The sequence below is a fragment of the Mastigoproctus giganteus genome, chromosome 5 (genome assembly GCF_048544385.1).
Source record: "Mastigoproctus giganteus isolate SK-2022 chromosome 5, ASM4854438v1, whole genome shotgun sequence".
Taxonomy (NCBI): Eukaryota; Metazoa; Arthropoda; class Arachnida; order Uropygi; family Thelyphonidae; genus Mastigoproctus; species Mastigoproctus giganteus.
Window position 1 is genome coordinate 234,331,825 of NC_143579.1, and position 12,992 is coordinate 234,344,816.

The 12,992-nt window shown below is 38.6% G+C and overlaps 1 protein-coding gene and 1 pseudogene across 1 annotated transcript; one reads left to right on the forward strand and one right to left on the reverse strand.

Moving 5' to 3' along the window:
• Positions 1 to 5,143: 5,143 nt before the first annotated feature.
• On the reverse strand, positions 5,144 to 6,974 carry LOC150086290 (uncharacterized; annotated as a pseudogene).
• A 1,609-nt stretch (positions 6,975 to 8,583) lies between these two features.
• On the forward strand, positions 8,584 to 11,446 carry nito (RNA-binding protein spenito). The gene is made up of 2 exons (XM_090373810.1): positions 8,584 to 11,116; positions 11,147 to 11,446. The coding sequence occupies exons 1-2, from the start codon at positions 8,713 to 8,715 to the stop codon at positions 11,269 to 11,271; spliced, it is 2,529 nt and encodes an 842-aa protein (XP_090229936.1). The 5' UTR covers positions 8,584 to 8,712; the 3' UTR covers positions 11,272 to 11,446.
• Positions 11,447 to 12,992: the final 1,546 nt, after the last annotated feature.

The window sequence follows — 12,992 nt, forward strand, 5'->3', positions numbered from 1 at the left end:
AGTTTAACATTGACAAATGTAAAGTACTACATATGGGAAACAGCAACCCCAGAGCAACGTATCAGCTCTGTGGTACTACACTGACAGTGGTAGAGAATGAAAAGGACCTGGGGGTAATTGTGCCGGCAGATATGAAGTTCTCTGAGCAGTGCAGACGAGCTGCAAGAGTAGCTCATGGTGTCTTGTCAATGATATACAGGAATTTTTCTAGCAGGGATAAGGATGTGATTATTCCCTTGTATAAGGCATTGGTCAGGCCACACCTTGAGTACTGTATACAGGTCTGGAGGCCTCATTCAAGAAGGATGTAGAGCTGCTCGAACGAGTACAGAGAAGGGCAACAAGATTAGTGAATGGAACAAAGGGTTGCTCTTACGAAGAAAGGCTTAAGCTTTGCAAATTACAGAGCCTGGAGACTAGGCATCGGCGAGGTGATCTGATAGAGGTGTATAAGGCCATGCGACCATTTCTAATACTAATAACGTATCAACTCTGTGGTACTACAGAGAAGGGCAACAAGATTAGTGAATGGAACAAAGGGTTGCTCTTACGAAGAAAGGCTTAAGCTTTGCAAATTACAGAGCCTGGAGACTAGGCATCGGCGAGGTGATCTGATAGAGGTGTATAAGGCCATGCGACCATTTCTAATACTAATAACGTATCAACTCTGTGGTACTACACTGACAGTGGTAGAGAGTAAAAAGCACCTGGGGGTAATTGTGCAGGCAGATATGAAGTTTCCTGAGAGTGCAGACAGGCTGCAAGATTAGCTCATGGTGTCTTGTCAATGATATACAGGAATTTTTCTAGCAGGGATAGGAGGTGATTATTCCCTTGTATAAGGCAATGGTGAGGCCACACCTTGAGTCTGATAACCTCATTTCAAGAAGGGCAACAAGATTAGTGAATGGAACAAAGGATTGCTCTTACGAAGAAAGGCTTAAGTGTTACAAATTACAGTGTGTGGAGACTAGGCACCGGTGAGGTGATCTGATTAATGTGTATAAAGCCTTGAATGGTTTGAGAATGCTCAATGCCGATGGGATTCTTCCTCTTGCTCAGAATAATCACCTGAGAGGGCATAAATTCAAATTGAGGAAGGACGGATGTCGGATAGATGTGCGGAAATTTGCCTTTAGCCAGCGGGCAGTTGGTTTGTGGAATAGACTCCCATCGCTTGTTGTTGAAGTTGATAGCCTAAATAAATTTAAGGCTCAGCTGGACAGGTATTTCGAACGAACGGAGGGGTGAAATGGGAGTAGTGGTTGTTTTTTTTTTTTTTTGGCTGATGCTGAATAAGCATGCTTTCTTGCATCATATGCCTATACTAATGCTAATGCTAATGCTAATGGATGACCTCCAGTTGGACCTCTAGTTGGTCGCTGGCGTTCTGCTTGTTTTTTTCCAAGATTACAAGAGCTATCAGGTTCTTAGTGACAATTGTCCTTCTCTGGTACCTTATTCGCTGTTTGGTGACCTGAATATCCAGGAATTGTTCCAACCACTTGGTATGTAGTCTCGGCCTGTACATTTATCTGCCGGTCTCTAGCTTGATTATTTCTTAGTATGGTCATATGATGAACATATTCATTTCGATGTTCCATTTCATGCATTGGCGTTTTCTTCCTTCCTGGGTGGCTACTAACACAGTTGATAGGCAGCACTTCGAGTTGATTGTGCTGGATGGTCTTGCCCTTCCCTTGTGGTAGCCATATGGGGGAGGGCGCCACATGCAACACTGTCTTGCTTGGGAGACTATCTCCAATTTTTAGAACTGACACCTTGCCTAAGACCTGTACGCGAGTGACTTTATTCTGCCCAAACTCGATGCAGAGTGATTATTACTTCTCTTCACAGCTTCATTCATGTGTGGAGGTGGACCATTTTAGCTTCGGCTTACGTCCATAGCGTGCATATTTTTAGGTTCAAGTGCCACAAATGGCTTCCCATATGTGGCACTTGACATATGTACTCTGTGTGGAAATACAGTACTACTGTAAATGCCAGAAAAGTGTTCTATGTTGAATTTGTGGTAATAAGTTGGGTTCTGACATTTGGCCACAGGGACCTCACGTTGCCCGCACACACACTGCTACGAGGTAGCAGGCTGCCCATTAATCTCTAACTTATCTCCGCCAGGGTCACCTGAGCTTCCTGGATGGAGACCAAAAAAAAAAAAAAAAAGGTACAATCGGGAGAGTACAGAATATATGGAAGAGGGGAGGGTATAGCAAGAAATATGCAGGATGTAGCATCCTCCAGGTAATCCCGAAAGTACCCCGTAATGGAGGATAGAGACGACACACAGCAAGAGAACTGCATGTAACTCGCCATTGGCGATTCAGGTGTCTCGAGGGCCATTTAATCATATCCAGGTTAAGTGCAGTTGGCCAGTTAGGTTAGAAAAGATGAGGTCTTCGTCTTGGATCAGATTTTTGGAGTGTTCCTATTCTGCGTTGTCAATAAGGTTTTCCGTCTGGTGAAGAGTGCTTGGACAAACTTAGTAAACTAGTTTCTTCTGTGATGTATAAAGATTCATTTCCTTGAAGGATGGCCTATATATGCATAATTAGGATGGAGCACGGGTCCTAATAATGTTGACAGATATATACTAGATAGTTCCAGTCTTATTTCACATTCATAATAGGGGTCGTCTATGATTCCTATGTATGTTTGTGGTTTATTGACCTGTGTCCGATAATGAGGTAGGTGAGATAAATACCAGGAGAGAACCAATTTGGAGACTTGGAAAATACACATTTACATCAGGTATTTATCTGATTTCATTCACGGTATTATTATTATAATAGTGTTACCCATAATTGATTACATAAACCCGTATTTGTGTCAGTAAACTGCATATGTTCTCTAGTCGATTTTCCTGTTTCGCTGAACGAAAAAAACCCAGTTTCTCAGGAAAAAAACCTTGCTATATACGCCTGAGACCAACTAACTCAGCCACAGAGTGAAAAAAGCCCATTAAATTTCCTCGCGTCATCGACGGGATTCGAACCCGGGTCTTTTCCACCCTGCGTGTGGAGGACGGTGACGATACCACTGTGCTAAATCCAGTAGTAGTGTTTGTTCTTGCAGGCAACACCAGATGGCGACACTTTCTCTCTCTCTCAGCCGTTACTTCGGCTATGGGGAGGTAGGTCCGCTGAAGCGACTTTCGCGATGGCTTATTATTATTGTTGTTATAATCTGCACCTGTAGCCCAGTGGTATCTTCACCGTCCTCCCCACAATCCGTGGAAGAGGGCCGGGTTCGAATCCCGTCGACGACGAGGAACTTTAATGGGTTTTTTTGACTCTGTGGCTGAGTTAATCGGTCTCAGGTGTAGATATCAAGTTTTTTTCTACCACAAACTGGGGTTTGAGATGTCTCCGCGGTAGCACAGTGGTATCATCACCGTCCTCCCCACACCATGTGGAAAAGGCCCGGGTTCGAATCCTGTCGACGACGCAAGGAACATTTTTTCACTCCGTGGCTGAGTTAGTCGGTCTTAGGCGTAGATAGCAAGGTTTTTTCCCAGAATCTGGGGTTTTTCGTCCAGCAAACAGGCAAATCGACAATAGAACACACGCAATTTACAGATATATGACACACAGCACAGCAGGTGAATTTCATATTCGGGTGGCCTAAAAATAATAGTTTGGTAGTACTGGAGCTGCATAGGTGTTTATGGCTTTATTATTATTATTATTATTAGCTATATGGTACAAGGAAGCCTGAGGCTTATGCTGCGCCAGCCAAAAAAAATTTCTGAGTTACCCTGAGAGAGAGAGAGAGAGAGAGAATCAGAAGTAGAAGGGAATCACCAAGAAAGAGAAGAATGATAATATCCGGCTCAGGACCCTGTGTGTGCCAAGCCCATACTCACCAGATGTGAGCACGTGTTCCCTCCGTTAAATTTTGCTTTCAGCTGGCTTCTGGGTTTCTGATGATATTTTTTGCTCAGGCACTTCTTGATTTCCTTTTGCGCTAACTGCTGAGCCTGCATCATCCCGAGGTATTTGTCGGTCTCTCCTTCTGTCATAGCTTCGATCTCTTTACCAGCCAGCAGCTGGTAGTTTCGGCCCACTAATTTTCCCTGGTGTAGTGTGTTATTAACTTATTATTATGTTTTGGATTTAGTATACTTTTTTATTTATGTAACAATAATTTGTCGATGATTGCTTCTATTCCCCCCTCCCACACTTTTATTTTCTGTAATATGCTTGAACTGAAATTCAGCAAGCTGTTCAAAAAGCCGGGTCCAGACGCATAGTTTTTCCACAAAGTTTTACCTGCATAGTCCTAGACGTTGCACACAAAACATTACGTGTAGATACATGGTTTTGATAAAACCATGGTGTTATCAAAACTGAACGAGAAGACGGAGTCGTAAGTCTGTACAAGAAAGCATCGTCTTGACGACATATTCATACTTGTCGTTGCATGTGGACGATTGCACAGTTATGATTCCGTCTGTCAGTTCAGTTTAATCCGTCGAGACGTACACTAGTCAGTCGCCTTCTACTTATTATTTGCCAGTTTCATCGTGACTGACCCAGTTTCATCACGACTGACCAACGACAGTGCAGTCGACAGTTCATAAATGAAATATTGAACTTATAAAACGTTCCCATGTTATGGAAGGTGAAGTCCAAAGAATATAGCGACTGAGACAAGGAAAGCTAGGCCTACGAAGTCCTCGTTGAAAAATATAAAGTGGAGCCCACTGTTACACGAGAAACAGTTACTAAAAAAATTTATTTTCTTAGATTAGTGTACAGAAAATAGTTCCTGAAAGTAAAAATATCTCAACGTTCTGGTACTGGCACTTATGAGGTCTACATATCTTCACTGTGGTATTTCCATCTCTTTACCTTCTTGAGTGACCAGGGAGTCTATAAACTACATGGACGAGGAATCACAAGGGGTTAGTTAAATAAATAAATAAAATATATTTTTAAAATTTTATTTTCATGAAACTACGTAGGATTAGTCTTCTTGTAGAATGACCTTATCCTGCCACGGTACGGACTCCTCATTATCGAAATATACTTTGAACGTATCTCGAACAACGTTGCGTTTTCCACGTTGAAGTTTATGCATTAATTTAGGACCATACCTTTCTCCTAGTTGAACAGAACCTTCGTCAAGATTTTCCCGGCCCATAGCTTCCCGAGGTGTGTAGTTTCTGAGGACACCTTCTACGTAAAAAGTTGTGTAGTACACAACAAGTCAAAACCACCGTATCAATATTAGCCAAATCCAAATTAATAGCGGTTTGAAATATACGAAACCGAGATACCATTATCCCGAATGTATTTTCAAGTACCCATCTAGCTCTGCATAAGCAATAATTAAAAATTATCGTCTCCATCAGAGATTCGGCCATTTGTTCCTAAATCGCAATATATAAATTCGCGATTGGCATTTGCAATAACCATAAGTACAATAGTAATAGAGGCATGTTATGCAAGAAAGCAAGCGTATGAGCATATGTAGCATTAGACAAAAAAAAAAAAATCACACAACCATTCACTCTAAATGTTTGTCCAGTTCCTCCTTGAATTTATTTAAGCTATCAACTTCCACAATGGCATATAAAAGTTTGTTCCAGCTATTAACCCCCCCGCTGGCTAAAGGCAAATTTTCGCACATCTATCCTACAACTGCCTTTCCTGAATTTGAATTTATGCCCCCTTATGTTCGTAATCTGAGCAAGTGGAAGAATCACATCAGAATTCAGCGTGCTCAACCCATTCAAGGGTTAAGCAGCTATACACCTCAATCAGATCACCTCGCAGGTGCCTAATTTCCAGCCACTGCAGTTTGCAGAACTTAAGCCTCTCTTGGTAAGAGAATCCCTTCATTCCCCTCACCAATCTTGTTGCCCTTTCTGTGTACACGCTCAAGCAAATCTACATCCTTCGAAAAATGAGGCCTCCAGACCTATACGCAGTACTCAATACTGTGAGTATTCTTATAGTTGTAAAAACGTGATCCACTTCCTGCAGGTCGTACGATCCGCACATGCTTGCCATCTATGGCACCGAGGCAATTGCCATTTATTTTCGAATTCCTTTGCAATTTCTATCCAGTCATCTTCACTTTTTGGAAACTGGAAAAAAAAATCATTTTTGAATATGCGTATATTTTTCAAACAAAGTCTTATCCCAATTTTTCTTTGTTTGCTTTTAACAGAACATTTCGGATGACGTCTTATGTGAACATGAATATCATCCAGAAGAGACCTCTCCTTTCTCGCCTCCTACAACATCTCTGGACACTTCGAGGTCAGTTAGCAGAGCTTCATCTTTTTCTAATACACAATCTGTCAGACGAAAGAGGAAGCAACGTTTTGACGATGACAAAACAACAGAAGAGATGACTCTAGTTGGGGAAAACTACAATCTCTGAAGCCGGAAGATTCGTTTGATACTTATGGTAAATACGTTGCCAACAAGCTGAGAATTCTTAAGGCTAGACAAACTGTTTTCGCTCAAAACTTATTAACGATGTGTTATTTTAGGCGGAACTGGAGTCTCTTATAAGGGATTTTAAAATTGTCAACTGCAAGGAAATCACATCCCTACTTCAACTTGGAACTAATAGTGGGTGGCATCATCATGTGCAGGAACAAGTGCCACAGCAAGTAATAAATCCAAATTACCAGGCATAAGACTTGTTTGTTTTTTGTATTCTTATAATAAATAAATAATAAACTTTTTTTTTCGAAAATGCACACTTCTTTTACTTACCTTAAAATATTACTTTTTGAGAACGGTGTATATAGTCTTACATGATTGTTTTAAGATAGCGGTTGTGAATTCTAAGTCCTTATAAGTTCTGCCTGTTGCTAGAAATCTCAAAGTAACACATAATCGCTGATGAGACGTGATTGCTTCCCTCATACAAGTGTCTTGTTACTTGATTATTGGAGTGACTAGTGACAACAAATGCATATAGGTTTCTATATCCATACATAAATAATTCCTCCAGTCTGGAGGAATTATGTTGTACCCTCTGGAGTAACCAATCCCTACACCACCTTTTGCATATACCATGATTGTGTTTCTTCTGGCCAGGCACAAATTCAAATTCTAATAATTGGCCAGGCACAATCAAAAAGTTGCTAAAGGCAACACTTCATCCATCTTTTGCACAGTTCAAGTTAAAAATGAGTGAAAAGACTGCACAAAAACGGAGCCGCGTGGACACGTCAGTTTGCAACGTCTAAACTGTGCAGACAAAATGGTGTAAAAAAAAAATTGTGCATGTGAAGCCGGCTTAAGGATATGCTAATCCTTGGAAATGTAATAAATTTTAGATAAAATTAAAGCATTGTATTGTTTAACCCTACGTACCCCCAGGGGCTCACATCTGGTGAGTATGGGCTTGGCACACCCAGGGTCCTGAGCTGGATATCATCATTCTTCTCTTTCGTGGTGATTCCCTTCTCTCTCTCTCTCTCTCTCAGGGTAACTCGGGAATTTTTTTGGCTGGTGCAGCATAAGTCTCAGGCTTCCTTACACCATATCGCTAATAATAATAATAATGTATTATTTATTCATTATTATTTATTAATTTTCTTTATTTTTCTTCTTATTATTTATTTTTTAAAAATTTTTTTTTGACTGACAATATTGTTGTGGGAGTTTATTTATTTATTTATATATTTGTTTTATTATTATTATTTATTATTATTATTTTAAACATAGAACAGGAAGATCATTACATATTTAACAAGTTTTTTTTTTTTATCAAAACAATGGAAAAACGTTTGAATACAGGAACTTATTTTAATTTATACTTGAATATAGAAATTTATTATTTCTTATTATAAATGAATTAAGAATTTAATAAAAATTCGTAATAAATAAAACTAAACATGAAAAAACCTTTATGAATGTTATATATAGCAGCGCTAATAGTATATGATTTGATAATAAATTAATCGTAAATCATACAATTTACAATTTAATAAGATAAAATAAGGATGATACATTATCAGATGATTACAGTGATTTTAAATTTGAATGTGCTCTGTATTTGTTTATAAACACGAAGATAGATTTATAATTGCGCAAGACAAAGATGGTGTTTTCATTCTTCTCAGAATAACAAATTTTTTACAGCTTAATAAACAATTTTTAGGCTCGTTGCATATGGATTTGTGCAAAAAATAATGCATAACTGTTATAAAGAATTGTTATAAGATCGTACATGGCAATTTTTCAAGCTATGCAGCTATGTATTTGAAACCTCAAGCAATCTCAGAGCAACTACGAAAAACCTGAAAATACATCAGCCAGCAGCGGCGGCCATGCCTACTTTATCGTGTGCTTTAGTACGCCATACTGTTTGGGAAGTTTTCGCTTGCGATGAAAAAAGTAGTTCAAATATATTTTTGCAAATAACTATAATAAAACTTCTCTTATCACTGAATAAGGAATAACATATACTTATATCCCTCTTTCTTCGATATATCTATATTTTCATCTGGTTTTATTTTAACCTTATAGCTAGGCACGCGAATACATCTCTATAAATGTAATGCGGTTAAACGTCCCCACTCTGGGAGAAGCCGAAGTACAATGCAGTGGTAATTTTTGTTTCTTTCGAGTGCTGTATATTTAAGATATTTACTAATTTACTAGTAATCTGGTAGTTGCGAATGTTGTTTAAGTGTCCGTTTTTATAATTAAGCATCGTTGAAGAATGAAAAGACAGCAAGATAGAGATTCGCCGGTGAAAGGTAAACGCTCTCATTCTTCTGTGTCTCGTTATGATGACAGTCCCCGCGAAAGAGGTACTCCAGATAGAAGGGACAGGCGAGGGTCAAACAAATCTCCCAGCGAACAACGACGTGGGCGCACAAGAGATCCCTCATCAGAAAGAGGTATGACAGTTGGCCGAAGTGGCAGTGTTATGGGTCGTGATGTGTACGATAATTTTTCTAGAAATGTGAAATGTGATCGTGGTACTCCTTACTCGTACAAGATTTTATGTGTTACAAATTTTAACCATAAAGTGTCAGATGCAGCAATTCGTGATGCTCTGTTAAGGGAATTTAGCAGGTTTGGTGATGTGAGTGTGAAAGTGTGCCATGATTCAAATGAACGACTTGCATATGTTTACTTTCGAAACTTTGACGATGCTCGCGATGCTCGTCGTGCAAAACCACGACTTGTTTTATTTGATAAACCAGCTCAAGTTGAACCTGTGTTTGAAAGGGGTGTATCTGGCCGTCGAAATAAAAGTATGAGCCCCGATTATATTCCACATGCTGGTGTTAGAGGTGTGTCACCTGCTCATTCATCAGCAAGCACAAGTAGTATGGGCAGACGCCCAGTGGGTGGACGTCAGAATAGTCTTGAAAGAAATAATCTTACTCCATTTCCTCCTCATCGTGAACCATTGCGTAGAGATCTGCATTGTGACTTTCATCATCACCCACATCGTCGGGAGGAATCAAAGAAGGAAAAATTTCCCAATTATTTGCACCATGTGCCTCCTGAAGAAGATGAAAAAGCAACACGAACCCTCTTTGTGGGAAATTTAGAGGTTACAATTTCAGAAGCAGAACTCCGTAGAATCTTTGAAAGATATGGTGTTGTGGAGGATATTGATGTGAAACGCCCTCCTCCTGGTCAGGGTAATGCATATGCCTTTATTAAATTTTTGAACCTTGATATGGCTCACAGAGCAAAGGTAGAAATGTCAGGACAGTATATTGGAAAATTTCAGTGCAAAATTGGCTATGGTAAAGCCACTCCTACTACGCGTATATGGGTGGGAGGATTAGGTCCTTGGACTTCCCTTTCTCATCTGGAAAGAGAATTTGACCGCTTTGGAGCCATCCGTAAAATTGACTTTGTAAAAGGCGAAAACCATGCTTACATTCAATATGATAGCATTGATGCAGCACAAGCTGCATGCCAGGAGATGAGGGGTTTTCCTCTGGGTGGACAAGATAAAAGATTAAGGGTGGATTTTGCTGATCCAGGACCTTATAGTTATTATCAGTCCCCATCAAGAGGTTTGGGATATCAAGAAGAGGACCCATATGGTCCTTCAAGGAGAAGTGTTGCTCATAATGATCTTGCAGCACAAGCAGACTATTATGGTCTTGACAACCAGTGGCCAAGAAACAGCTTCCACAACAATCAGCCATATGACTCACATTATGACCGCCCACCAAGGAATCAAAACCGTGATCAGTGGCCATCCTTGGAACATGATGATCGTGTTGGTGATTATCGTGGATGGAGTCATAACCATCAGCCTTGGTGGGATGAGCATACTCGTGGAAACAGAAATGATAGTGGTAGTGAACGACGCAAAAGGCCAAGAACTCCAGATGATGATGGTCCTGATGTTAGGACAGGACGTGGTGGTGGTGGTGATGATGGTGGTGTGTCTTACAAACATGCACGTCACTCACGCACCCCTGATAGAAGTGATCTAGATAGGACGTCAAGTGGCAAAGAAGCATCCTCTCCTCGAAGAAGTCGTGGTGAAGATAGTGCCAACAGAAAATCATCCAAAGATAGTGGTGCTCTAAATAGTGAATCTTCACTGAGAAATGATGCAAGGAATTCTAGTAAAAATGTTGATCACGATGATGTGAAAGATGATGAAAGTGGTATTTCTGGCAGGACGAGAAAATCAGACGGTGCATTAAGCGAAGACAAGAAGAAAAATATGTTGCAAGAAAGTGGTGTTACTGTGGCAGAAAGTGTGACAAATCTTCAAGATCTAGCAAAATGTTGTCCTGTGGCATGGCACGGTGGTTTAATACTGAAAAATAGTGCTTTTCATACACGGATGCATGTGTGTAGTGGTGACCCTTCATTAGTTGATAATTTAATGAAAGAGATTGGTAATGAAGTTCCAATGTTACGTATAACACAGCGTTTACGCCTTGACCCATCAAAACTTGAAGATGTTTCTCGCAAAATTACTGCAATTGGTACTCATGGCTATTGTATGTTATTAACCTTTCCTGGTTCTGCTCAGCCATCAGATGACCAGTGTAACTCTGTTCAACAGCGGCCCCTAAGAAACTTGGTCTCTTACCTCAAGCAGAAAGAGGCAGCAGGTGTTGTGTCATTGCCTCCTGGTGTCACAAAAAAAGACGGAAAGGAAGGAGGCGTTCTGTATGCTTTCCCTCCTTGTTCGTTTGCTCTAGAATTACTGAGACGCATTGCACCAAATTTAACTGGAGAATCGTCTAAAGATGATCATTTAGTAGTGGTGGTTGTAAAAGGTTCATAAGTTTTATAAGTGTTGCAGGCAGGTGTAAATGCAGAGAAAGAGTTAGATCAGAGCACGATAAATGCCATGCCACACATACTTGATTACGTGCGTGCTTTGTAAAGAATTGTTTAGAAAATCACATGTTGGGCTACTTTCATTAAAGAACCCTAGTGCTTAGAATTCTCATCGTGTTGCATGTCTGGCTACATGTCATGTTTTGAACATTACTTTTTTGCAGAATTCACTTTCCCTTATTCTTAAATCGTAATCTTTGTGTGCCTGTGTGTGTATGTGTGGGTATAAATATATGTATAAATAAATTTTTTAAAATATACATATATATAAATGCACACACACACCACACATTTACCATTTCTAATTGGTGAAAAATCACACTATAAACCTGCTTGAACAAAAAAAAAAAAAAAAAAAGCACAATTTTTTCCTCCCCCTAGTGTTTTTCTAATTTTGGTAGTCTGAATAATTCTGTCATCAATTTTTCTTGTATGTGACGTACACCTTTTACTTGGGCACAGAACTGTAACATTTTTATTTGCTGGTTTGATACTCTTCACCCTTTTCTCATTTTTGTGTAATACATTCCACAAATTTGAAGCATCTAATATAAATAATTATGAAGACAAACTCGTAAATGTTTACAAGGGAAAAATAGATTTTGTTAAGGAAATTTATATGGAAATTTAAAGATTTTATTGAGTTTGAAGATGACATTTTTTAGAATAACTTTTTTTTTATACAGGAATTTCAATTTTAAAACATGAGACAAGTGTTATATTTAATGCCACTGTTATGGGATGAAAGCTGCGTTAATATAAAAGTAGAATTTTATGATAATGTTACCTTTGTTTCACCACCCCCATCCCTTTAGTAATACATGCAGCTGTTTTTATATTTCAAGTGTAAAATGAAGGAAATTTATTCCCCCCCCCCTTTTTTTTACTATATTTGTGAAAATATTTACCTAATTATAAGCCATTTGTACATGCAGGGCACAATCAAGAACAAGACTGTGATCTTGTTATTCGTAAACTGCCATCTTGAAAAGTATGTAATGGTGAGCAAAAGTGCGGAGTGTCACCTGAAATGTTTGTAATAACATGTTAACGTCTTCAAATATGATTTCATATTTTTGGCTGTAGTATAATAGCTTTCTGAAATTGTAAAAAATGTATATAGTTTTTATATATATATATATATATATATATATATATACACACCTTTTTTTTTGTATATACTGTAAACAACAGGGCATTTTGTACAGATAATTTATTATAAAAGAAATGAATCTAATTAAAATTTATTTATTTTTACTGTGTTTTGTACTACTTGTTTCTGTACAGTGACATGTTTAAAGTACAAAAAAGTAATTGGAAAGAGGTACGGTTATTTTATTTATATATATATTTTTCATTTCTTCTTTTGCGTACATTTTCATCAAAAGTACTGGTGGTGGGTTTTTCTTTTAAGTTGACTTCAGTTAATTCCTTGTTTTTGATTTGATAAAGAAATTTGCAGTAGTATATATATTTCATTATAGTAAAAATGAAATATTACACTTGGAAAAAGTCCTTAATGTTTTAAATGGCTCATTTTCATTATGTTAAAAAAGAATGTAGACATGTAGACATTCAAACCTGAAGGCATATTATCCGGTTTGTATTATCAGGCCTTTTAAAAAAATAAAAGGTTAATGGTACTGTTAAATTTCTCATTGGCAT

What these genes read in the sequence shown, in the direction of transcription:
- nito (XM_090373810.1), top strand. Translation starts at nt 8,713, where the DNA reads ATGAAAAGACAGCAAGATAGAGATTCGCCGGTGAAAGGTAAACGCTCT. An exon ending in TGTTGTGTCATTGCCTCCTG is followed by an intron (nt 11,117 to 11,146) that starts GTGTCACAAAAA and finishes GAAAGGAAGGAG; the next exon opens with GCGTTCTGTATGCTTTCCCT.